At 40.3% G+C, this 27,735-nt stretch overlaps 1 protein-coding gene across 1 annotated transcript; it reads left to right on the plus strand.

Annotated features, from left to right (window-relative positions):
• Positions 1 to 854: 854 nt before the first annotated feature.
• Positions 855 to 23,394, plus strand: map3k3 (mitogen-activated protein kinase kinase kinase 3). Its single transcript, XM_037791334.1, has 17 exons — positions 855 to 1,899; positions 6,987 to 7,066; positions 7,586 to 7,707; positions 10,032 to 10,072; positions 10,510 to 10,609; positions 11,512 to 11,625; positions 11,822 to 11,942; positions 13,215 to 13,348; positions 13,767 to 13,840; positions 14,010 to 14,077; positions 14,927 to 15,022; positions 15,150 to 15,311; positions 15,747 to 15,895; positions 17,241 to 17,372; positions 18,291 to 18,420; positions 18,527 to 18,704; positions 20,225 to 23,394. Exons 2-17 carry the CDS (start codon positions 7,063 to 7,065, stop codon positions 20,451 to 20,453), a joined length of 1,854 nt encoding a protein of 617 aa, XP_037647262.1. The 5' UTR covers positions 855 to 1,899; positions 6,987 to 7,062; the 3' UTR covers positions 20,454 to 23,394.
• Positions 23,395 to 27,735: the final 4,341 nt, after the last annotated feature.

A 27,735-nucleotide genomic window follows, 5' to 3' on the forward strand; every position in this document is an offset into this window, starting at 1 on the left:
ATTTTTTTTACTTCCACCCCTCATAGGAGTAGAAGCATAAAGAAGCATAACATGGAAATACTCAAGTAAAGTACAAGTACCTCAAAATTGCACTTATAGCAGGGGTAGCAGTATATTTTTGGCATCACTGGGCAAAACATCTATAATAACCTTTCAGCATATTGTAATTCAAGTGCTCTTAGAGATAACTAGACTTCTGCACGTTTGGAGGCAGCTATAAAATGACATACCCGGTCTCTGGTATTTGTAAATTAAACTAGTCTAGGGCTGCAACTAATGAATATTTTCATTGTTGATTAATTATTATTATTATTATTATTATTATTATTATTATTATTATTAATTAAAAAAATGAAACATAATAAAATAAGTGATTAATAAAATAACAAAATATCATTAAATTATACAAATTAAGTGCAATAAAATAGGTGATTATTAAAATAATAAATATAATAAATTATACAAATTGAATACAATAAAATAGGTGAGTATTAGAATAATAAGATAAGATAAGATGAACCTTTATTAATCCCCGGAGGGAAATTCAGGTAAATTGAAATAAATTCAAGATAAATTCAAGAATAAATATTAAAAATAAAAATAAAGATAACATTTTTTTTTTTTAAAAAAGAATAAATTCAAGGTAAATTCAAGATTTAAATTGTATAACTTAAATACAATAAAATAAGTGAATAAAATAATAACCAGTCTTAATGAAAAGCCTGGATGAATAGGAATGAAGAATAACAAAATACCGATTTTCTTATAGACCTGAATGCAGCATAAACTTGAGACTACGTCACAGCTCTGGCTCCGCCCCCGTAGTGTGAGCGCGCTCCTGTGCAGAAAGACTTCGTCAGAGCGCGCTCCCGCTGCTGCACGGCACTTCTTATTTAGATAGTTTAGTTAGCAGTTAAACCCCCCTCCGCAGGGGATAAATCCATGTTATTAGACACGCAAAGACGACGCAGAGTGAAGCATCTTTTGGACAAACATGGACGCGACTCTGGAGTACAGTTATCACGACTTGTTGGGAGTTTAAAAAGCGGGTTCCGGTGTTGATATGTTTCTCTGTGTCAGGAAGTTTGACATCCAACTTGGCCATAAATCGAGTTTTCTTTTTTAAAAAACGGATATTTCTCTTGTTAACGTTAACTGTCAGTTTTTTTGCTTTAACTTTGTAGTTTCAACTCGTTAAATGACACTGTATTTTGTTTTATAGGCCTTTTATGCATTGTTATGGTTGTTTTTATGACCATATTCAAGTTGCAATGCGACGCCAGTTATATGCAGAAGTGAATGTTGTTCTCCAACCTGGCAACCCAGAGGAGGACAAATCTGCACACTTAGCAGGAAGAGAGGCTTTCATCAGAATCACGGAAATCAGTCGCTCCTTTCCTCCAATGGATTTCATACAGACCACACGGTTATTGTTACACCTTTGTTAGTGTTTTTGTGGGATTTCAGCTCCCTGTCATTGCAAAGCCTGAACGTGACAAAATGTTTTGGAAGTTTAAGTTTTCCAAACATCTGGAGAGGAGCAGGAGTTTGTGTGTTTGGGCCACAGCTGGAGCAGCAGCCTGATGTAGGCTCTTTGTTTTGTTTTTTTCCCCCCACCACTGGAACATTTTCTCTGTAAAAACTCACTGTTTGTTTTCACACAACCTGGAAATGATCTTGTTTTTTGTGTGAGCGCTTTAATTTCCCGTTGAAGAAGAAGACCTGGTTACCTGGGGGGGTAACCCCACTCTCACTCTCTCACACACACACACACACACACTGCCAGGTGTGTCCGTCTGACTGACTGAAGGACACCCGATGGAGACGTGAGAGCTGGACCTACTGCGTCATCCCTGCCGCGAGACACAGGTGACCGGAGTCGGCTGAAGGTGAAGACAGGTGAGGGTTGCGCACGTGACATGGATGATGACAGGTATATAGGATGAGTGAATTATGCTGCTTTCAGATCACGTGTCAAGTGTTCAGCTTGAAAACAAAACTAGTCAGGAATCTATCTATCTATCTATCTATCTATCTATATATATATGTATATATGTGTTTATATGTATATATATATATATATATATATATATATATATATGTGTGTGTGTGTGTATATATATATGTATGTATGTATGTATGTATATATGTATATATATGTATATATATATATATATATACATATATATGTGTATATATATATATATATATATATATGTATATATATATGTATATGTGTGTGTGTATATATATATATATATATATATATATGTATGTATGTATATGTGTATATATATGTATATATATATGTATATGTGTGTATATATATATATATATATATATATATGTGTGTGTGTGTGTGTGTATATATATGTATATGTGTGTATATATATATATACATATATATATGTATATATATATATATATTACCATTTGTTGGTATTTCAAGGGTTTAAAAATGCTGGAATAAGTTCTTTAATAAAAGCTTATAATTTGTGGAAGCTATAGTTGCTAAGGCCTCCAAATTCCCATAAAAAAAATGACATGACTCATAACCAATTGCAGTATTTTGATTTTTAGGTAACATTGCATAACAGTAGCCTCAACAAGACTGGTACACTAACAGCAGTTCTGGTACATGAAGCATCACTGAAATGACGTGCAGTAAGGCAGCCTGTGGACTTAAACCTGCAGTACTACAAGATGTTTCTGAAACATTTGAGGCGAGAAATGGGTATTACAGTAACAGAATATTGATTCATATTTGATCAGCGCTGCCTAGTTTCACCGTTTGGTCAGAGTTCACCAGTGATTGACAGCTGCTCAGAGGGCAGGCTCCAGCTGGGCTCTGATTGGTTGTTCTCCTCCGGTCTGTGAAATCTTGCAGATGCCGTTAGGAGCACTAGAGGACACAGAGGCACATGATTTTTTTCAGATTACCTGTCTCATGCACTACTGTCAGGATATAGTGACCGTTGGATTTTTAGGTATTACATTACAGAACAGTAGCCTAAATGAGACCGGTACACTAACAGCAGTCCTGGTACCTGAAGCATCATTGAAATGAGGTGCAGTAAGGCAGCCTTTGCACTTAAGATTCAGAGCAGCAAAGGGAGACATAAGATGGCAATTTGTTCTGAGACCATCATTAAATAAATACCTCATTATACATGATTATACATTACAAGTATAATCATGCATATACTTGAAGAAGCCAGTTTAACAGCTGTGTTTGCAAGCATTGCTGATGTAAACAAACCTTCAACAGCATCAGAAAATATGAATCATTTAGTTGTTAAGTGTTTGTCCAAGCACCAAATGAGTTAAAATCTGTACATACAGTGAGAGTGAATCATTACTTTTAATCTTTAAATTGCAGTTACTACAGTTATTCAAGAATGCAGCATCAAATACACCTGTGTAAGCGTACCATAGACTGTATATAAAGATGGACGACGCGTCTCCACTTCCTCCCACTGTACAAAAGTGAAGCCAAAATATCCCGGATACGGGAGCAGGGAGTGAACTCTGTTTGTAGTCACACTCACAGCTCAATGAAGCACCCTTCCTTCAGGTGCAGGGTATAAATACAGCGGCCACTTGGGGACGAACTGAGGTGTTTTGACTTGAGCTGTCATATCGTCGATCTTTATATACGGTCTATGAAGCGTATGCAGGTACGGACCACAGATGGGCCTCCTTGTTTTTGATCTTTATTAACTTTTCTATGACCTTCACATATTGTTATCTGAACACACAGAATAAGCTGCATTTTCAAATCTCCTTGTACATAAGCTCATCTTTTGAATTGTTTATTTCAATGTGTCTGCATGTATGTGTTAAATCACTACAAAGGGCATTTGAGACTTTAGCCTAGACAAGCACAATCAACTTGCCGAGATTGCAATATTTAAATATTAAACATTGCAATCTCAACTTGCCGAGATTGCAATATTTAAATGTGGTGGGTTACCCTGAACCCAAAACATATGTGCACCTGAAACAGGAGAGACATCAGGCCAGGAGGTTTTGCAGTGAAGCACTGAGTCCAGATGCATGACTGGCCAGAGACAGAGTCAGAACTGTGGCTGGGAAAAACAGCCTCAGACTAAACACCTCTCAAAGCAGACAGAGAAGAGAGGGGGGGAGGAAAATCCATGTAAATCCTGCTAGTCCTGGAAATGTGATACAAGGAAAATAAAGCGGGCACAGCTGACTGGACTGGTAGAGCGCGGCGTCCTTCTCCATTGAATTCCCGGCATTCCGCTTGGGAGGTAATTAAAATCAGGAGAAGCAGGAGAAAGAAGAGGGTAGCTGGGGGAATGGACAGAGGGGTTAGTTGTTGGGTTGTTGACTATAAGGAGGTGCACAATTAGAGCTTTTCTCTCCAGATCCAGCATCTCTACTGTTCTCTTTGGGGACAAAGCGTGTCCTGAATTGACTGTACATCCATGCAAATAGTAGGGAGTTATACCCTTCAATAGGGGATTATATGGCCCAAGCATGAAGTTCGAAGAGTTGAAGGACAAAAGTACTTGGCACCTACTGCGTTGGCAGGGGAACATGAGAGCGTCGGAAGCTTGAAAGCATCGTGGCAACGCTCCGCCGACCACGGACGGACATGCCCGGCATTCCTGTGGGTGATTATTACCCAGAAATCCACAGAGTCAGTGAGTTGCCTCAGGTACTGATGCTGCTCGTTTTCTTCTCAGACAGCCTTCTGACTGTGCAGATCTGTCCTCAGCAAGACACTCTTCTGTAGGCTCCATCATCAGACACTGTTCATCCCGGTCTCTTTGTAAATTAAACTAGTCTATGGCTGCGACTAATGAATATTTTCATTGTCGATTTATTATTATTATTATTATTATTATTATTATTATTATTATTATTAATAATAATAATAATAATAATAATTATGCAAATTAAATATAATAAAACAACAACAAAATATCATAAAATTATACAAATTAAATGCAATAAAATGGGTGATTATTAAAATATAATAAATCATACAAATTGAATACAATAAAATAGGTATTAGAGTAATAAAATGTAAATTGTACAACTTAAATACAATAAAATAAGTGAATAAAATATTAACCAGTCTTAATGAAAAGCCTGGATGAATAGGTACGTTTTAAGTTCACGTTTACTTATTGCACTAGTCCAGTTTACTGCGACGGTATCTGTGCTGATACTGATCTTATCAAGCAGATCAAGTTTCGACGTGACAGTTTCTTTATTAATATCAGTTACATGCATCCCTTCGCTTCAAGTTACTGTGCATAAAAATGATCCCAAGTAGTTTCACACAGTGAGATAATATATAGATTTGAATTGTTTGAAAAAGAGAGATCTGGTATCGGATCTAATTTGGTATCAGGAGATACCTGAGTTGAGGTACTGGAATCAGGAGAGAAAAAGTCAGATCAGTACATCTCTGGAAGAGATAGTTTATTTTAATCAAGTCTCTCATTTGATGCAAGTTATTGTTTTTTGCTTTTGTCAGTCATACCAGCTTTACCAACCAATATTCACCCATCATCTACTGTAACTGAGAAAACTAAGTTTATTTTGTGTTCTCCTTTGTTGAATTAGTTTGAATCCAAAGGTTTATTGGTACAAGTTTGGGGGAAACCTTCTCCATTGAAGGAAATGCCTCAGTTATAATGCTGTTGACGCCTTGAGCAGGGCAGATAATATTGCTCTGTTAACATCAACAATGGAGCTATAACACAGCGGAGTTAGGGGTTTTTGCTGCTCGTGCAATCAGAGAAGTCTAAAGCTGGTAGATATTTAAAATGGCAGAAAACTCTCTGTAAAAAACGTTATTCCCGTATGAACTGTGCCAGACTAATTGCTGCCAGTGCAGCTTGAATTTCAGCCGTTTCCAATTGTTTCATTCTTTCTCATGGGCAAAACACACAACACACATTCTCGCATGCACTGCACACTTTCTCATTCACTCTGAGTCTCGGGCACTCAGTCAGACAAATCTTTAGGTATGTGTTCTGGAGGCTTGGGTTACATTTTTTTTTACATGTCTGCAAGGAATTATGCATGAAAAAGGTTTTGTGCTGTAGGTGAAAATTAGGTTCTCTGATTAGGCCTGTCATGATAATTACGTTGTGGACTTATTGACCTTGATATTGCCTGTTGTGTTTACACGCTTGTTTGTTTACATAAGAATGTCACCAACATGATGCCAGAATAAACAGCAGGGTTTTCCCTAACATCAGGATCTAATCTAAATACTCATTCACACACTGATGGCACAGCCTTCGGGAGCAATTTGGGGTTAAATATCTTGCTCCAGTCCACTTTGACATGTGGACTGGAGGAGCCGGGGATCAAACCGACCTGCGGATTGGTGGATGACCTGCTCTACCTTTGAGCCACAGCCGCCCCAAAAACAAGATTTTCAATGCGGTCAAAAAATTTTTTGCTCTCCCGCTTGCCATACACAAAGAGAGACACGCACTGACAAGTTATATTCATTAAATAAAGTTGATTTTATTACAAAAAGACTCATTTAATACACTGAATCGCTTTATTCAAATTGGAGAGGATTTTGGAGGATTTGTAATTTTTTTTTAGGATGGTGACGTCAGAAAGTATGAGGTGGGCTCAGCTTTTCTTACATACAATTAGGGGGGAATCACTGCATTAAAACACCATTTCATGTCATTTAATTACCTAGATACCATATAATAAGGGTGCAGTGCAGCTACTTCGTCATGCCAGCCTTCAAGTTTCATTCTTTCTCTTTTGGCCTCCTCATCTCAGTGACGTTAACCACCAAGGGGATGTTTTATAGGCTGAGGTACTTGCATACTTGTGAGACTGGCTGATAACCTTTGTCATATATCGTCTCCTGTCTGACTCGATGACTCACATCCTTCTGCTCCGTCTCCGAGCAAAGAAATATGAACAAAAACACACTTTCTCTTCTAACTGATTGATTTCTGTTTTTATAACTACAGGCTGTTGTTGTGTTGGCACACCACAGACACGTTTCTGAAGACCGGCTTGTATCCCACGCACACAAACATCGCCACAATGAGTAAGTCCTCTACGTTCTGATGTTAGACAGAGTATGGTTTCCTCACAGCACGAGATAAAAACAGACACACACATATATACACTCGTACCAAACACCATCCCTGAGGCCAGAGCCTGTGCGAGCTGCAGACCCTGTCGGATGAGGGATTGGTTCTCGGCGTTATGTAGATGGGGGTCTGGTTCTCTCCGCTGCCCCGGGGCTGTATGATGTCTGTCCAAGCTACACAAGGAGAATATTTTCTCTTCGTGAGCCAGTCCAGCCAAGGCAGAGCTTGCCCTGAGATCAAACATGGGAATAGGCATATCAAAAACACTGCAGTCCTTCCCTGCCTCTAACACCCCGTCACAGGATAGTCTCAATATGGATGTAGTTAAAAAATGACTGACTAATTGTCTGCACACACCTCTTAGTGCAGAGCTAAGTGCAAGGGGCTCATATATCTCTCTCTTTCTGTCACACAATCCATTATCCAATCCACACTCTAATTGTGTATTTTTCCCAACCCATTATCCTCTTCAGATGAGAGGCAGGCTCTCCACTCTATAATGAAGGACCTGGTTGCCCTCCAGATGACGCGGCGTCAGCCTGTGTCGTCGTATGACAGCGGCAAACCCAAGACGCCGGCCCAGGCCAACAGACAGGTGCAGTATAGCTGCTGATTGAACATTTCAGAAGATGGTTTGGAAGCGTGAGCATGTGTGAAGTTGTCTTCATAAACAAGGATTTCTCTTAAACCAGGAATAACTGGAATGGTGCTGTTATAAATTCTCAATTACAATCAAATGGCCTTAGCCATAGCTAAGTGAGCTGTAGCTACAACATGTTAGTCCTGTGTGTAAAACACACATATTATAAATGTCTTCTTAAAGTTAAATACATTTGAAGTGGCTCTAGTAGTGTAGTTCTAAAGAAGAAATGTAGGCAGGTGTTTAGCGAGACCCTGACACCCAAAGCTCCCAGGTTAAACCCCAGAAATGTCTCTATGGACAGCCAAAGGAGGGTCTGCTGAAGTAAAAATCTAAATAAAATTGCTGTAAGTCCTAAATACTTAAAGCCTCTGAACACCCACGCATGTGTTTTCAGTTATTCTGTCTGATTAGACCTCTGCTCAGGTTGAAGGAGCTTTGATAGGAATTTATTAGGTCACATCTCTTTATCTACCAATAAGAACGATAAAGGTGTTATTTATCCCGCCCTAACATGTGCAACAAAGCTAACAGGAGGATGTCAATCAATTACAGTCTATACACGCCCACACGGTCCTGAGCAGTGGTCTAATCAGCCTGATTAATTGAAAACACCTGTGTGGATATTCAGAGGTTTTAAGGTGTAGATGATGTGTGATGAACCTAGTGGGCATTGGGCAGTCTTCTGTACACAGCATGAATCTTCAGCTGTCCATTTGCACACAGTTGCATCACTGTTGGGGAAAACAAAAAGACATCAATGACACATCAACACGATAAAACACAGAGCTAGAGCAGGGAATGGAAATTTGCACACATATACAATCGTGCAATAGTGCAAGGGAAGTGCAGAAAGTGCAGCCAGAGTGCTAGATGCTATTGAGCATATTAATACTAATTGGAATGAAGGAGACGTGCAATCTATTAGTTCTCCTAATGGGTGCCCTGAAACGACATCCAGAGGGCAAAAGCTTGAACTACTTTTGGGAGTGGATGGTCCAAGATAGCAATAGCCCTTCTAAGGCTACATCCACACTAATACGTTTTTGCTTTCAAACAGCATTTTAAAACAAAAATGATCTCCGTCCAGATGAGCGTTTTAGTGCCGTTTCAGAATTAATCTCCGTCCACACTACCACACCTGAAAACGCATATCACATGACCATTCATGTACACTGGGCATGAGTGAGCCGGTGTAAACAGGAAGCAGCGCGGTTGGTTGTTCAGTTGCAGAAAATACTCCGAAGGAAGAACAGCAATCTTACTGGCCATTTTAACAAGACTAACAGGTCCGTTCTTGTTGGACAGATTTAGATTTCCAAACCAAGCAATTAAACAAAAGGTTAAAACAGATTCAATAAAACATCTGTAAAAGAAAGTCATCATCTCAGAAGAAATGTTGAAAGAGTTCTCAGAAAAAAAGTTTTTTTTTGGACATTTTTAGAGGCATCAACATGGGCATCAAAGCACAGTTTGTCATCAATAACAATACCCAAATATTTATAGCTCTCTACTAGGTCAACGTCAACTAAACACATTTGCTCCCAAATTAAACACTTAGTCTTTAAGTTGTGTTCAGTATGAATGACGCTAATTTTAGAAGTCAGGAGGGCCTTAGACGCTAACAAGTTTTTCCTCATGCCTTTGGTCTGTTGACCATATAATTAAAATTTTGGACCACTGCTGCAATAAAGAACCGTGTAATTGGGTATCACCCATGCAAGAAGTATATTCCTGTTCCTTACTATTTCCCTCAGCCCACACAGTACGCTAATTTAGCATAATGAGAGTTGAATTCTCAAGATAGCCACTCACAGATGTATTAAATCCAGTTATTTTCAACTTCTTCTCTAAAAATATATTCCGCCAGTAGCCCACCCACCCTCGCTTTCTACCACAGCTGCCTGCAGCCTCAGAGAATAGCCAAAGCAGACAACTTAATGTGCAATGTAGTGTTTGCTTAAAACCAGATTGTCCTCCTGGGAAAGACAGTCTCCACCATTTTCCCACCTCAATAACTTAAGTTTGGACTTGTTACGAGTGGAAGTGGGTTTTCACAACTGAGGAGGTGCAGAGTGACATGTCTTCCGAGCGAACAATCTTTGTGTAAGGCCAATAAGTGAAGACGGAGCATGTGCTGTGTGTGTCGGTCTTTTAAGTCTTTACTTTTGGGAAAATCACATCTTTACACATTAAAATATCAGCACAGCCTTTCTTAGTACACTTTGATGCCCTCTTTTGTCCACTCTTTGACCTTTCCTGTTTCTGTTTTCTCTCAGGACGATGTCAGGATAAAGTTTGAGTTCTCAGGAGAGCGAAGGTGAGTTTCATTTTTTTACATGCATGCTGTGTGTGTGTGTGTGTTTGTGTGTGTAGGCATTTTACATCCACACATGTATATATCTATACGCAAGCGAGAGAGAGCATAAACTCACGCAGAGACATAAACACACTCACGCAGGCATGCTGTTCTTGTCACATGTTCCAGTTCCAGAAAGACTCCGACTCCAGCACTTAATTCAGACTGGTATGTGAGCTGGAGAATGGAGGGGAAAAGGACTGTGGTTAGTCCGTGGCTGCCAGCACACACCACAAATATGCAAGGTGTACTTAGAGGAATCTGCACACACTACAAACAGCAGCTTGTGTGTGTATTTTGCTTGCACATGTGCATGAAAGTTAAAAGCAGTTTCCTTAGCAGCCGGTACAAATCTCTTCATGATCTAGTCTGTCCGTGTGATTTCTTGCTTTGTGTAGAATCCTGATGTTTGGACGGCCTGTGCAGTTCGAGGAAATCCAGCAGAAAGTCAAGGCTGTCTTTGGCCAGCAGCTAGACCTGCATTATATGAACAATGAGGTAAAGTTGAGAAGCTGGAAACAGGGAATGTTTGGTATTTTTCCTTGAAAAATTAACTCTTTTTGTTTTTCTTTGTTGTTGTTGTTTTCTTTCTTTCTTGTTTTCTTGGTCAGTTTGTATCACTGGGTGTACGAAATACAAAAAATAATAGTAATAATTGCAAATACATGTTGGACATTCTATGGATGTACTAATTTCATTAGTTCATTGCATTAAGATTATTATTTTTTTAAATGAACTAAATGATAAATTAATCATCAAAATAGTTGTAAGTTCAGCTCTACTAACATGTCTGAATGTGTATCAACATGGAAGTGGACAAATATGCTTGCTTTACCTCACAGGTACTGCATTTAGCAAAAAAAATATGCTCAAATCACAACATGTCAAACTGCAGCCCAAGAGGCAACAACAGCTGTCAGTGTGTCAGTGTGCTGACTTGACTATGACTTGCCCCAAACTGCATGTGATTATCATAAAGTGGGCATGTCTGTAAAGGGGAGACTCGTGGGTACCCATAGAACCCATTTTCATTCACATATCTTGAGGTCAGAGGTCAAGAGACCCTTTGAAAATGGCTATGCCAGTTTTTCCACGCCAAAATTTCCGCTTGTTTGGAGCGTTATTTAACCTCTTTTGTGACAAGCTTGTATAACATGATTGTTAATTTTCTAGTTTCATATGATTTCTTATGACCTAAAAATCACAAGTTGCGTTAATGCGTCCAAGAAATTAGTGGTGTTAAAACGAATTTACGTTAACACATTATTATCGTGTTAATTTTGACAGCCCTAATTTATACATTTCAAAATGTTTCCAAAAGCCTTGATAGGCTTGTGAATCTTGAGATGTATTTGTCCATATATTTTATTGATTTTGTGTTTTGTCTCGTATCCTCTCAGTTGTCCATCCCTCTGCGCGATCAGGACGACCTGGACAAGGCGGTCGACCTGCTGGACCGAAGCTCCAACATGAAGAGCATCAGGATCCTGCTGCTCACTCAGGAGCACAGCAATGTGAGACACACATGAGCACACACATTGGGCGTGCATTTACAGCGTACCATTGCATCACCGCCATTTCTTCACACACAGAGCCGTGTTGTGCAAAATCAAAGTTCCCCAGTACATTTACATGACACTAACTGGCTTGCTGACATTGTTTAATCCTGTGTTGAAGCTTCCTGTTCTCCCCTCCTCTCTCCAACTGCAGGCCTCCTCCCCCTCCCACCACGTGCCGTGTAAGCAGGTGAGGATCAAGTCCTCTCAGTCCACTGGAGACGTTAGCACGGCGTACCAATCCTCCGAGCCCAGGGGGCGCCACCTTTCAACTGGTACATATCTTCACCTGTCATTCAAACCTCTCTCTAATCTTATCTGCAACGAGATGGTACACACACTGATTTAGACTCTTTATTGTTCTCAGAAGCCTTAACGTTTTGTTAATATTCATTTACCAGCAGCTGTCACGTCGTCGTGCCTCGATTTCCCTGTCTGTCGTGTTCTCTCTCTCTCTCTCTCTCTCTCTCTCTCTCTCTCTCTCTCTCTCTCTCTCTCTCTCTCTCTGGCTGCTCTCTCTTTGGCTTCCCCTTTTAGCAATGGGTCCACTTCCTTTTCCTGTTCACCATCACTAGACGGTGCCTGCTGGACGGCAGCCAATCAGATTACAGGATGCTATTAGTGTGGTGGACCAGTGGCCTGGTTTAGGTTGAAGTGGCTGCAGGAGAAGGCTCGGGAGCTGGACTTTGACAGCAGCGGGCCATAAATATTAAAACCAGCTCTCAGCCGTTGCTCCTTTCAGTCAGCACTTTGATTTCTTTTACCACAGACCCTACGATACAATAATATTACGATGATGATTTTAAACATTTTTGTGATATGATTTGTGATTTATTACTTTTATCAACTGCGAATTATTCAGTTTGTCAACATCTGTTTAATGTAATAAGATACAGTTTTCATTCTGTTCATCTCAGAGTTTTCATTCACATACCTTGAGGTCAGAGGTCAAGGGACCCTTTGAAACTGGCCATGTCAGTTTTTCCTCGCCAAGATTTAGCATAACTTTGGAGCATTATTTAGCATTCTTCCTGACAAATTAACATGACATGGTTTGTTACCAACGATTCCTTAGATTTTCTAGTTTTAGATGATACCAGTATCTTCACTCTAGCTTTAAGACTGAACCCGCTACAACCTCTGAAAGACAGAATAGTGGATTGTTAAGAGGTTAATAGTTTATATAATAAAAGATTGATACTTGACGTCCATGTATTGATACAATATTGCCTCCCAAAACATTGCGATACTATGCTGTATCGATTTTTTTCCCCACACTTAATGATTGTGGTCTCAACTACTGCATGTTTGCTTTTGTGCTGCCTGTACTCAATGGAAAATAAATCCCAACATTGAAGAACAAGGCCTGTTTGTTTTAAAAAATGATGCCAAGCAGTTTTTCCAACAATATCATGTAATCAACTGATGTCCTCAAAGCACATTGTTGCTGACATTTTCATGCATGTTTGAGTCCTCAGACCTGTTATTGTTTTTAAATGTTTATTTCTCATATATCTAATGTTTTATTCTCTTCTGTGTAATCCCAGGTTCTCAGAACACGGGGCGTAGCTCGCCGCCTCCTGGCTACGTGCCTGAATGCCAGCAGAGGATCGCCCGCCAAGGTTCATACACCAGCATAAACAGTGAGGGGGAGTTCATCCCTGAGACCAGCGATCAGTGTGTGAGTCATTGCTGCACTATTAATGGAGGAAATCCCTCTTAAAATATAAATCTTACGTTGTGTTTATGACGATTTTATCACATAAACAACTCATCCTCGAAGCATGAATCATGATCTTTAGGGATTTGTGAAGTTGTTTTGCTCATTTATGTGAGTTTGTTGACATTATGAAATTATCTTTTGGGAATGAGGTCAAATTAATTTAGGAGTAAAATATCTAACAATGCATTCAGTTAAGTGCTGAGAGTTATCCATCTATACATTGCCTGGATTCTCGAAAAAAAAATAGATTTTGGGTTCATGCTCCCAAAGTTTTCAAGTATAAATTCTGTTTTTGGATGGAATTTTCTTTCTGAAACGTGTGCACACAAAGCACGTGTGTAAACACAGCCTTTATTTTCCATTGTGCCCTGTGCAGGTGATGGATCCTTGGAGCAGTGCAGAAAACTCAGTCTCTGGAAGCTGTCAGTCTCTGGACAGCAACTCAGACAGGTGAGGAGCAAATACTGCCTCCCAGAAACTCACTGCATATTTTATTATTTGTCTCTTTCCATGATTGGTGTTTGCAAAATTGGAAAAACTGCAACTCATTCTATATAAACACCAAAATAAAGTGTCTCAACCTCCCTCACTCATCTTCCTTCCTTCTCCTCTCTCACAGCCCCTCATTGAGGAAGTCTCGCATGCACAGAGCCAAGAGTTACCCTGATAATCGTCAGGAGTGCTCAGGTGAGAAAAGCTCCTTCCAACCTTTAACTTTCCCAGTAACCATGGGTTACCACCAATATTGTGTTAAAGCAGCACACTCACATTTTATGGGATAAAGCATTGTGACAGACACTTTTCATTTCAAATTAAACCATCATGGGCGCCGTGGTAGAAGATTTTTATAGACTTTGACTGTAAGTCGAGAGAAATGTATTAATGTTTGTGTTTACAGCAGTTTCAACCGTAAACAGCACGAGTCCATCTCAGTCATCTCGCTGTCAGTCTCCGCAATAGCTCGTAAAATCTGTTTACGATCCTTAAGTTTAGCATTTCTGGTGATTTGAAATGGCTTTGCTACTACTGCTCTTCTCTTATCCAGCGTTGACTCAATGACCTCATTTGCAAAAAGTAAATCACGATCAACAGCAGCACGACTTGAATCTCCTCCATGCTTACTATTTTTGCACAAATAATGATGCCTGTTTGTCGCTTTTTATGGCGTCATCGTTGTTATACTGTATACAACAATGAGTAAAAACAGCTGTCACTCCTCCTACATCAGCAAACTAATATGTCTAATCTTCCGGGGTCTTTAGAACGCAGTGGAAACGCAGACAACAATGAGCTGAAGGAACCTTTTAGTACCTTGAAAAATAGTTCCTACTGGGACAAAAAGTCAGAAAAACAGAAATCTACATAAACAGTAACTTCAAGTTCAGGTCTGCCGCGTTCTTCATAAATATAAGATACAAGGGAGAGTGATAAAGTCGCTCACGTGAATGTTGTGTGACTCAGTGTAAACTGAACTAAACTGTTTGAATTACAGAGTAATCCTGCTGACCTTTGACCTTTTTGGATATTTGCTTTCAGACCGGGAGAATCATGTGTATGACAGGGTAGCAGGGAAAGGAGGCACCTATCCTCGTAGGTACCATGTCTCCGTGCATCATAAGGATCACAGTGAAGGTGAGACGATTGGTATCTTATCTCCGTTTGTCAACGATGTGACTTGTTTGTTTCTCCCCTTAATCTCTCCTGTTCTTTGTCATGTGATATTTAACCTCAGTCAGCCTTTTTCCTGCTCTCCCTTCAGGCCGTCGGACGTTTCCGCGGATCCGTCGCCCTCAGGGGAACCTGTTCACTCTGGTGCCCTCACGCCGGTCGCTCAACGGCAGCGAGGAGAGCGTGGGCAGCTGGCAGCTGGTCGACGCTCAGGGCAGACTCCGACCCCAAGATCGATCAGTTGCGCATAAGTGTGAGTGTTGATACAATACAACAATAACTCAAATGTCCTTTCGAAAATACACTTTTCACAATTCCTAAGAGATAGATATACAATACATTGCAGGGTTCATAGGATAATACCAATGCTTAAATCATGTAATAAGGGTTTTCACCAGAATTTACTTTTAGCTGGATGAAAAAACTGAACAATATTTAAAAGATGGGTCAGTGAAATCTGCTATTGAAACCCTGGGTAGTAAAATAAAAGTAAAAATTGATCCCTGTATATGCATTGTTGCACAATTCAGAGTCAGTTAAGAAGATAGATATCAATCTCTTTGCACCCAATACAGAGGTACAGGTCAATACAGGTCTGTTTCGACTTACCACAAAGCCTTTGAGCTGGAGTATATTTGAAGTAAAAACATAAATGAACAGCTGTGTGTGTGTGTGTTGTTTTTTTCAGCGCCCAGTGCCCCGGTGACGTGGCGGCGGGGGAAGCTTCTGGGCCAGGGAGCGTTTGGTCGGGTTTACCTGTGTTACGATGTGGATACTGGGAGGGAGCTGGCTGCCAAGCAGGTCCAGTTTGATCCTGAGAGTCCTGAGACCAGCAAGGTGAAAAACTAATGCCTCGTGCACACTACACAACCTTCAAAGATATCAGATCACAACTTGCTGCCTTGTAATCGCAAGTCGTTGTGGTTTTTACACTAAATGACTGACTAAAGTCGTGAAGTGTGAATTAGCTATAACATGGATAGATCAACTTTTCATGTTTTCAGAGGTAGAATACTTGGTTGTCTTGTTCTTTCCTCTTCTCTCTTTCTGGTTCTGCTGAGAACATTCCTATTATTGCTTATGGACATGATGCCTCAGCTGTAAAACATTATATAGTTTGCTTTGCTGACATTGCATGCACATGTTGACATGTTGCTATTCTTGGTTGCACATTAAAACACTGCTGTTTTGGTCAGGAAATGGTGTCATTTCCTCCCTTACTTTTACAATATAACTCATGGATGTTGACATTACAGTCTTTTGTAAAATATCAAACCTTAGTTTGTTGATTAATAACAAATCCGCGCTACCGCCCAACTGTAAAAGCGCCAAGAATGACCTCATATGTTGTGTATGTTAATCTGTTCAGGCCATCATGCTGGAACGCAGGTAGTTGTCATAACTGAGTGAGCATTTTATTAATCAGTCAACTATCTAAGTTTCATGGTCTTACGTAAGGTGTTGAGCCACAAAAATTGTATCCCCAGGCACATAAATGAAATAATCAGTCTGCAGGAAGGAGGCTGAACAACTCAAGAAGTGGAATTTATTGAAGAGGTTTTCTTTCCTCCCTCGACCCCCCCTCTTCCCCATTTTAATGTCCTTTCCTGTCTTCCACAGAGAAAACATGCACTGTCACTTCCTGTATCTGAAAGGAGCCGAGTGTTGTGGGGGAGCGGTGGCGGTGAGGGGTGACGGGTCAGCATTGCCTTGGCCTCCCATCACCCCTTCACACCCCCCCTCCCACCCTCAGCTTGTAGCAGATGTGAATCAGTTGTTGTTTCTATTAAACCGGCTCCTGAGTTGGGACTTTGGGATTACTTTGACTTCCCTCTGTCTGTCTCTCTGTTGTGGCCTCTGAAGTAAACACAGGAACTTCTTTTGGGGAGCTGCACTATTGGCTTTCATTTACTTTCTGCTTTAGGTTTCACTTTTGGCAGACTCCACATGCAGTTTGTCATCCCTGTTTATGGTTACATTTGTTTGTCATCAGCAGTAACAGATATGACGGAGCCTGCGGGGCTCCACCATGTCCGGAAAATTGCATTTTGTTTACACATGAAAACAGTAAATCAACAAAGATGCATTGTTCAGAAATGACAGCTTTTATGTTTAATGTCTGAGCGGTTGTTTGGATGTCCAGTGTGTAATTTCCCTGCTTCTCCTCATTGTGTCCGTGCAGGAGGTCAGCGCTTTAGAGTGCGAAATCCAGCTGCTGAAAAATCTGCATCACGAGCGCATTGTTCAGTACTACGGCTGTCTGAGGGACCACAATGAGAAGACCCTCACTATTTTCATGGAGTACATGCCGGGGGTGAGTCCCAACAACTTTTAATGTCACAGCTTGAACCAGGGCTCAGAGGAACGGTTGTTTTCACAGGTCGAAACCTTGAAAACAACTCCATACCCTCAGTCTTTGTGTTCAGTTTAATTGTATCTAATGTTATGATGTAACTAAGCCAGTCACATAATAAGAGCATGAAATAAAGACAAGAGGAATGCAAACAATCAGTTCCCATGACTTAACATTTGGATTTGATATAAAGTTGGTGATTTAGGCATTCAGAAGTGTGGTTGGGCATGTTTCCTCAATTCCTCCCATCTGAAATTATGCCCAAGGTTCATAAAGTGAAATACTTATCTTTTCCAGGAACCTTTTGAGGAACTCAGAAACTCAATTTTGACCTCAGTAACCTTGTTTCAGTTTTGGATCCTGGGCTATAGTTGTGTAGCCAACTTTTATGAAGTCTAAAAAAAGCCAGTAGTCAAATCCGATTTTCTGAAGTTTGTGGTCTACAAATCGTAGAGCAGATCAGCTCTACTTTGTCTCTGCATATCTGGCACCTTTCCACCTCTGCATGTCAATTCAGACATCACACAAATTTGCTAAATTACATTGCGAACAAAGTTTTTAATCTTTTATCAGTCTAATTCACTGCAGTTCTTCAGATGCGGTGAAAATGCAGACATAAATGCGATGAAGTAAATTTTGCTCCCTTGTTTAGTTTTTGAGTTTAGTTCCTTAGACTCCATAGTTTCTGGGACTAAAGGCCCATTACACTGTCCATACTTTGAATGCACCACACACCTCTCTCAGGTGCCAGGTTTTAACGTGGCTCCTTTACTCCCTGTGCTCCTGGCTCAGACCTTCAGTGATGGGGCAGATTGGTGGTTTTAAACCCTGGATGTGTTCACAGCCTGTTGTGTAAAGCACGTGCTTTATTCCTATCAGGGTTCAGTCAAAGACCAGCTTAAGGCCTACGGGGCGCTGACAGAAAACGTGACCCGGAAGTACACCAGACAGATCCTGGAGGGCATGTCCTATCTGCACAGCAACATGATCGTACACCGGGACATCAAAGGTAGTCCTGTTAAACTACAGAGTATTATACTGTTTAGGCACTAGATCAATATTATGTTTCACAGCATTGGTCAGATAAAATATTTACGTGTTCCATGTCAACTCAGGTGCCAACATCCTGCGGGATTCAGCGGGCAACGTGAAGCTCGGAGATTTTGGCGCCAGCAAGAGGCTGCAGACCATCTGCATGTCTGGCACCGGCATCCGCTCTGTGACCGGCACCCCCTACTGGATGAGCCCGGAGGTGATCAGCGGAGAAGGCTACGGCAGGAAGGCTGACGTCTGGTAAGTCCGGCAGATACACAGCAGTCTAGGGCTGAAACTAACAATTATTTTTCATTGTCGATTAATCCATCGATTATTTTCTCGATTATTCAATTAGTTGTTTGGTGTATAAATCGATCAGTGTTTCCCAAAGCCCAAGATGACGTCCTCAAATGTCTTGTTTTGTTGACAACTCAAAAGATATTCAGTTTACGGTCATAGAGGAGTAAAGAAACCAGAAAATATTCACATTTAAGAAGCTGGAATCAGAGAATTTTGACTCCTTTTTTCTTAAAAATTACTCAAAGCGATTAATTGATTATCAAAATAGTTGCCGATTAATTTAATAGTTGACAGCTAATCAACTAATAGAATAATTGTTGCAGCTCTACAGCAGTGTAGTATACATTTTGATCCCAGTACATCAAGAAAGTGTGTTGGGGATGGATGTCATGCTTGAGCTAAATTAATATTTGTTGAGAAATTATTGCTCGGAGCGGCATCCAACATTTGAATCCAGTATGAATTGATTTAGATAGATAGGTATATGGATACTTGGCATCCAGTAGCTTATACGACACATAAAAAACACAGATACACACACAAATAAAAAATAACAACACAAGAATAAAAAAAAAAAATAGAAACACAGCAGTGAGCCACATGAACTACTACAGAGACTGTAGGACGCCGTGATTGACCAATAATAATAATAATCCAATATCCGCCTGGTAGAAGCTGTAGAGCAGATTTTTCAAATTTATCGACTAGGACACTAAATAATGGAGATATTGTACAATAGAGCATTTAAACAGATTGGACTTATAAATCTTGATTCTTCATGGGATATAGAAGTACTGTAACTACTCTAATAATCACAAACAATGGAGCATTGTTGCCTTTAATTAAGGGAATATAACTGCTAATACTGCTGAAGTATAACACCTGTGTGACTGACAAACATGCACATACACAAACACAGACATCATGGCTTTTTACATCTGAGGTACAAGCAACAATTTGATGGAAATGACACCTGCCTCTCCCAGTAAAAATAGTTTAGTTTCAAATAGGGATGATGATTATGTTCATGTAGTGACTGGGTAGAATACCTTCATTCAACAGCATCATATTAAGTAGGATCCAGAGGCAGACTCTCTCAAAGGGAAAACTTTTTAATAAAGCGAGGAGCCTGCTATATGTAAGCCAGTTCCTACCACACTCCCACACACAGAGCAGACAACATTCCCTTATGCAATCTGATTGGGTGGTGACCTACCAGTGGAGTGATGTGATTGGCTGAAGGCCAGTCAGACAGGTCGTAACAGAGGTTGGTATGTTCCAGGTTCCCAGCCTGGGCCGGAGGGGGAGTAATGCTCCCAAGAGGGCTTGTACCTCCCAAACAGGTGGAGGAGGCCCTCTGCAGCCACTCAAAACATTCCTGTAAAGCTTTAGTGTCAAGCTGCTAATGTTTGGTGTTTGTTTCAGCTTGTTATGTGACTCCACTGCGGATTAAAGGAAAGCACGCATTTCTTTTACAGGAGCCTCGGTTGTACGGTGGTGGAGATGCTGACGGAAAAGCCTCCGTGGGCTGAATATGAGGCCATGGCGGCAATATTCAAGATCGCCACCCAGCCCACCAACCCACTGCTGCCCTCGCACGCCTCCGACCAGGCGCGGGACTTCATAAGGTGCATTTTTGTGGAGGCAAAACACAGGCCCAGTGCCGAGGAGCTGCTCAGACATCCCTTCTCCCAGATTCTGTGCTGAAACCCGCCTGGTTTCTGAACTTCTGAACTAACCACAGAGTCGCCTCAGCAGGATCTGTAGCTTCCTTGACATCCGGACGTGGAGCTGGTCTAGAAGTCCGTGTTTTACCCACCGAGCCTCTGCCACCATTCAGATGCTCCTCCACAAAACCAAATAACAAGAAAACAGCACTCACCAATGCCTTGAAAACCAATGCCAGTACATGCTCTTACAAGAGTGACCACCAGGGGGAAACAAAACATTAAGTATCTGATGGGGCTGCTGATCCCTCTCAGATACAAACGCACACACTCCAAATGAGGCATCAGTCAAGTCATGCACCAGTTGTGTCTTCATTAAGTGTCCTCTCCTGTGTTTACATTCACATGTTGGGCAGTCATGAGAAATGGCAGGAAGCCCTGCAGTGTTTGAAACATTTAGCTGAGCTACAGCACAGCACCGGTGCACAACAGTGTTAATTGGACAGGATTGTTCTCTATTTTTCTCGTTTCAAACAAAGAGCTACAGCCTTAAACTAGAACTCTGTTCCGCTATTTGTGATGCACTTTGCATGTTTGTGTAGATTGGATGAAACACAGATGAAGTGATGTCACATGGGGATATGTGTAGAGTAGCTACACTGGGGTTTAATAGAAGAATAAGCGATATTTAACACAACTGAGGCATGTTTTAGTTTCATAACTTCAGAATTAAGACATCATTTAACATGGTTTAGGTAGAAATTAATAATAGGACCCAAATAAGCAAATTTCTCCGCTGGCCCTAGTTTGTGCCTCTTATGTGTTACATTCAAGTCACATTAGCAAACATCTGTTTCACTGGAAAATAATTACAACGGTGATCTTTGAACAGAACCAGAAGGTTGTTTAACAGCACTTACTGCTGCTCTGAGGGTATTTCCAAAATCCCTAAAGCATTATTATGTTCCTGCAATAGAGGAGGCTGCAGTTTCAGGACCGCATTTCTAGTTTTATTCCACCCAAATCCTATTTTCTGTCTGCTGCATCGTGATCTCACAGAATAAGTGGTGGTGGCACATAATGTGTCGCCACCACAGAAACAATTTAGATTTAGGCAACAATATTTCTTTGACTCTTCTGATCATCTGGATGTAAATATATTCGGTCTGCTGCTCAACAAAATATATATTTAACATGTTTCTCAAGTTCTCAAGTCTCAACTGTAGAAAAATATAACTGATGACATTTTTTTATTATTTGGTTTACGATGTATAAATTAAACAAACAACAAATTTGTTTGCATTTGGTAACAGATTTAAGAAAATTGTCTATTGATATTTTCATGCAACATAATAATTGAATATTTTTCTTTTGTTGTACAAAAAGAGCAACCACATATGTGTCATTCCCAGCTACTTGGATAGAAAATACAGTCACAATTTGAGAAAAAGGTTAAAAAATCTTTATTTTTTAAAGCAGCAAACCAAATTTTATTTTCATCCAGATAGTTGGAAGAGTTTTTGAGGACTCTGGAAATACCTTTAGAGCAGCGGTTAAGTTCTGTTAAATGATCGTCTTGCCAGGTGTTTATTTTTCAGAGAAACTAATGCTTAGCTCTGTTACTTGAATGTGATTGTTATACGAGAGAGGCGCAAACCAAACTGGGGCTATGCAGCTATAATACCTGATTTAAATCAGAGTTATGACAGAAAATATATACTCCCTCCACTATCAATATTATCCTTCTACCTGTAAAACTAATGAATGCATGCGGTAAAATTAAGGGAATCAGTGCATTTCAGTAAAGTCTAGGAATCAATTTCATGCCTTGTTCGACCTTTCGCCTCAGTGGGACTTATCCTTAGCCATCCTCTTCTTGTAGCTCTTCAGGTGTTCTCAGCCGACTAAGTGCCAAAGAGGGGCAGATAAAATATTATGCTGCGGACTTGTTATCAGTTATATGTGAAAGTAAAGCAGATGCTGCTTTTTACGGTTTGAAAATACAAACATAAGGCTTTAATTTGGAAGTGATTTCCGTTGCCTGAGATCTTACTGTTCATGTGTGTCTGGCCCAAACATCCCTGACTAAGTTTAAGGATCAATTTTAAATCAGATGCACTTTTATGTCAAATGAATGTTGTGGAGTTTTTGTTCTCTTTACCAAATTAGATTTTTTTTTTTTTTACTTCAAATGTGAAAGTTTGTATTTATATCCCCATGTCCATCCCAATTAGATTTTTTTATAAGCAAATATATATGTATAAATATATTTTTTATATTTAGACTGTGTCAAATCGAATGATACTTTCAGGACTTAAAAGTAAATCATTGAAAGCAGCTGGTTTTGCAGACATTACAGAATTGGGGTTTATAAATGAAAAATGGATGGAAAAGTGAACTCTGGTTCTCGTTCCAGCTCCTGTCCACACATCCTCAGCTATACATTTAGATGACAGCGTTACCTGACAGGTCACGGAAACTTTGCATCATTTTTGCTTTGACACATTGATGGGGTCTCATGAATGAAACCTTTTAAAAGAGTATTTTTTTTATGTGATCTCAGTGTTGCTGAAATGTAATTAAAGGGTGTGTGTGAGCCAAAGACGAGCCGGATCGGAGCCAGAGTTCGCCGTTCAACCCAGACGACGACTTTGTTTATCCCAGGGTTCAGACGAGTCCAGTGTTGAATGGTTTTCTGGGCGAAGGGCTCACTGATGCCTTAAACGCTAACATGAGGACTTTCTCCGGGGCTGCTACAGGCTAAAGGCAGCTAAAATATGTTCAGTGTTGAAAATAATGTAAGAAAAAGACAGTGAGATAAAGAACCCTGTGGTAAGCAAATGAATATAGTTGTTTAGAGATCTATATATGTAAATGTGATTATGTATCATGACAGGACTTGCAGTGCAAAGTCTAAATGTATCGTGTTTATGAAAAGAATAGTATGATATATATGCCAGAATAAATTGTTTTTAAAAACGCTTTGTGTACATGTGTAGGAGGACAGTTGTGGCTCGTCCAGTAAATGAAAGACTGACCTCATTGTTGGCAGTGAGAAGCGACTTGATTGATGCACTCGCTTTTTCCTCTCCCTCATTTTGTTTCTTCCTCTATTTCTCTTCTGTCATGAAGGAAAACGGGAGGCAGACACAGGAAGGAGAGGGGTTCTACGGCCGTGTCTGGCTGTGAGATGGGAAAGCAGATTGTTTCGAACAAAGGGCCTTTTTCTTGAATTGGCGTAACGCAGAGATGCATTGCTTTTGGCAGTTTTGGTTTTATTGCCTTTATGAATTGAGTCCTTCTAGTTTGCCCTCTTTTTCCCCCCCCACAGTACACAAGGAAAGATTCAAGACTGATAACATGGTTACAGAGGATAATAACATTTTTGTAGTATTTTGCTGTTGTACACGCACCCTCTTTGTTTTCTCATATATGGATGACAAGATCTATTTTCCCCAAATGAATCACATCCAGTCTGGTAAAAGACTTCTTAGAAAGCAGAATTAGATTGTCAAAGAAAATATACTCGACATGCCAGAGGATGCCAACTACCATGGTCTAGTTTTATAATGTCCCTTATATTGAGGCAGAACAGATGAAGCTGGTAGCTGTTTAACATTCAAGGCCATTTCTGTGAATGTGTGTGTCTTGGCCTCTCTTCCTTCTCGCTCTTTAACCTTTAGATGTTATATGTCAGACAGGATTTTGTTTGAGTGGTTACATCCGGAATTAAACATGTTGGGTTTCTGTTAAACATGAAATATCAGCTACTACTTTAGTCCAGACTGAAATATCTTTGGAATTATGAGATGGTTTGCTGTGAAATTTGGTACAGACTCATTCATAGAGTTTGGTGATCCTCTTACTTTTCCTTTAGTGACACCAGCTGGTTGACATAATGATGTGAAATTCTAGACAAAACTTTGGATGGATTGCCATGAAATTTTGCATCCCCTTCTAGATAAAACTGTAATCATCAGGTCAAAGATTTCAATTTGTCCAATACATTTGTATATTGGCCAAAACTTATATGACGATGGCCAAGAACCAAGAGGGCGCCAGCTAAAATGCCTGAATTCGAGGCTTCAAAACAGTCGTGTCTAGACGGTAAGATGCAAATTGCTAAACTCTCACAAGATGGTTAAGATTTGACATTGACCTTGAATAGTTTAGGTTAGGAATTGACCTCAAATAGTTATGGTTAGGCATTGACCTTGAATAGTTAAGGTTAGGCATTGACCTCGAATAGTTAAGGTTAGGCATTGACCTCTTATAGTTAAGGTTAGACATTGACCTTGCATAGTTAAGGTTAGGCATTGACCTCTAATAGTTATGGTTAGGCATTGACCTTGCATAGTTTAGGTTAGGCATTGACCTCGAATAGTTAAGGTTAGACATTGACCTCGAATAGTTAAGGTTAGGCGTTGACCTTGAATAGTTAAGGTTATTCATTGACCTCTAATAGTTATGGTTAGGCATTGACCTCTAATAGTTATGGTTAGGCATTGACCTTGCATAGTTTAGGTTAGGCATTGACCTCGAATAGTTAAGGTTAGGCATTGACCTCTCATAGTTAAGGTTAGACATTGACCTCGAATAGTTAAGGTTAGGCGTTGACCCATTTTTTGCAAGTTTTTGCAATTTGCGGGTTACCTTCTAGACACGACCCTTCAAAACTGCAGTCTAGAAACCAAAGGGTCACGGTGACTACGTCCACTTCTCAGAATCGCTTAATTTGACTTGGTGATACAGAGCAGTAAAAAATAATAAAGTGAAAAAGGTTTGAAAAGTTAAAGTCTGATAAATACAATAATACAGTACACTTAAGAATATTAAAATGCTACAATTCAAAGCACCACGGTGCCAAAGTACAGCCTCACAGAGCTGCTGGCACGGTATCTTCTCATTTCTGTCAGTCAGGTTTAAAGATTTGATGACGATCAGTGTGTGTATCAACGTTCAGACACCCCTATGGTTTGAGCACTTTACAGTCAGAGTTAGTATCCGAGAGCTGTACTTGTTGTGAGATGTGTTTGTGTGGTATGCAGCTCCGTCTGTGCATTTGGGCCCCCAGCATTCCTGCTGACAGGCAGACTGGAGCTTCGGGACTGAACCGGCTCTCCACCGGTCCTCTTTGTGGCTGCGCTCTGTTTGGACCGAGTCATATGGCCTGCTTATCCGTCCCAGTTAAGCCCCCTGATTTTCATCACACCCCATTCCCATGATGCCTTGCTGGTTCAGTATGACCCAAGCATTAAACTGTGTTGTTGTACCTGAGGGTCAGCAGCACAAATGAACCTCAAATTAGTTTTATCAGTGATGCAGGCAAGCACTCAAGGTAGATTAAAATAAGACTTTATGAACCTACCATTAGCCAAGTTTATGATAACGTTTAGAGTTTAATACTTGTGATTAGTAGTGGTGGAAAGTAACCAAGTACATGTACTCTTTTTATACTACTTTATACTATATTATTTTAGTTTTTACTCCACTTAACTTATTATTTAAAGCACAAAAGCACAATAGGTCCCTTTTAATCGAGGACTAGACAAAGGCTTAAACATAGTCTCTAACTGACATTACATGATTTTGCTGAAATTGTGCAGTTCCCAAAATCATTTTCTCACCTTCAAAGACAGAGAGGATCATTTCACTGATGGATCCCAGACTTCCATCTGTTTCTCAAAGAGAAAAACCTTTCTTTGTTTTCCCTCCAAATGCTGATCAGTTAAAGGGTTTTTTGGCATCAAGTTTTTTGTGTGTTTTTCTTTAATCTGCTTCCATTGTTTGGTCTGTTTTTACTTCTCCAATATTAACAATTACATGCTTTTTTGTGATCCGCTACAGTTTGTTTAGCAGCCTCAGGCCTCACTGATGAGGACTACTAACACAGGTGGTTCAATTCATGGTGAAATCATGTGCTTCAGTAAGTTACCATTCTAAATTAAGGGCTACTCCTCCTTTTAATTTACACCCTGTCCGGGAAGTCGGGGCCTTGATGTAGTGATGACGGCGGGGCTCAGACCGTCGTATTTCCAGCTCGTTATTCAGGATTCAATTTGGTACGTTGCCATCAGTGAGGGTGAGGGATGGCGGCGGCGGTGGCGGAGAGGAAAGGAGAGGTTCACACTGGGGATTCTGGGAGTAAAATGCCAGAGCACAAAGCAAGTGTTACGCAGTCAAACTTCGCTGGAAGCCATGTTTCCTTGGCCTGAGATCAGAATGAGTCCAGCATGCAGCATTAAGATTCAACCCCTCACCCGTTTTTCGTTGTAAGCCCTGCAAATGAAACGAGTCTCCTCATGTCGGACACATGAATCAGCTGTTTGACTTGGCCGTCCAGAGTCTGCACCACCCCCCTTCTTCTCTCTCCGTGCATGTTTAATCTCCGGGACATACTACCTCAGTGACCAGATCTGAGGCAACGGCCGTGGTCGTCTAAAACATCCAGTGAGCCGAAACAATTAGTGTCACTTTAATGATGCAACCCCGGCATTAAATCCTTAGCGATGGAAGCCTTTTAAATCAACACAGCTCTGCCAGACTTACAGTGTGCCATCTAGTTTAACCTCTATCAACAGAGACCAATTGGAATTCAAGTCACTGCGTTGTTGTTTTTCTTCTTGAACACCAACAACACTCGGAGGCCAGATAGTGGAGTCATACGGTGCTTTATTCACTGTCTCTCAGTACCACTGGTTTCCACTCCCTGTGATTTTATAACCCCAGTAACAAAGAAGTCCTTTATGGCCCACTGCTGTTGTGGTTTTACTACCTGTAGCAACCTCGCAGTTAAGTGACTATACCACTGTTTTATCTTCTTAACTACAAATAATGTTTGAATTCAACTTTAAATGAATGTTGGAAGATTTCCAAATGTGTACTGTACAGTTAAAGTCTTTTTTTTCCTGCTGTTTCCCACGACCTGGCAGCCATTGATGTCCATTCATTCCCAGTCATTTCTGACTAAAGTGACAAAAAATGGTAATATGAAGGAGTTGAAATAAAGTTTTGTAGTCTTATTTATTTTTACACTTTATTTTTATTATGTCACTGACAGTATTATTTATTGATGCTATATTTTTCACTTCTCTGACAACCTCTTACTACTTTAATAGGTTGTTAGACTATATTTGTAGTAAATAAGCTTGTAAATTTGTAGTAAATGAGATAAAACATAAGTGCTGTGACGGTGTTTTGTGTCAAAGCACTCCAATGATTTAATTCTTCTTGTCTTCAGGGATGTAAACTTGCAGGCGGTTGCACAACCCCATCCTCTTCAGAGAAAGATCAGCTGAAGTGTCCCGAGGTATAGCCGGCCC

The sequence above is a fragment of the Sebastes umbrosus genome, chromosome 14 (genome assembly GCF_015220745.1).
Source record: "Sebastes umbrosus isolate fSebUmb1 chromosome 14, fSebUmb1.pri, whole genome shotgun sequence".
Taxonomy (NCBI): domain Eukaryota; kingdom Metazoa; phylum Chordata; class Actinopteri; order Perciformes; family Sebastidae; genus Sebastes; species Sebastes umbrosus.

What these genes read in the sequence shown, in the direction of transcription:
- map3k3 (XM_037791334.1), top strand. An exon ending in CGGCCCAGGCCAACAGACAG is followed by an intron (nt 7,708 to 10,031) that starts GTGCAGTATAGC and finishes GTTTTCTCTCAG; the next exon opens with GACGATGTCAGGATAAAGTT. An exon ending in CTGAGACCAGCGATCAGTGT is followed by an intron (nt 13,349 to 13,766) that starts GTGAGTCATTGC and finishes TGCCCTGTGCAG; the next exon opens with GTGATGGATCCTTGGAGCAG.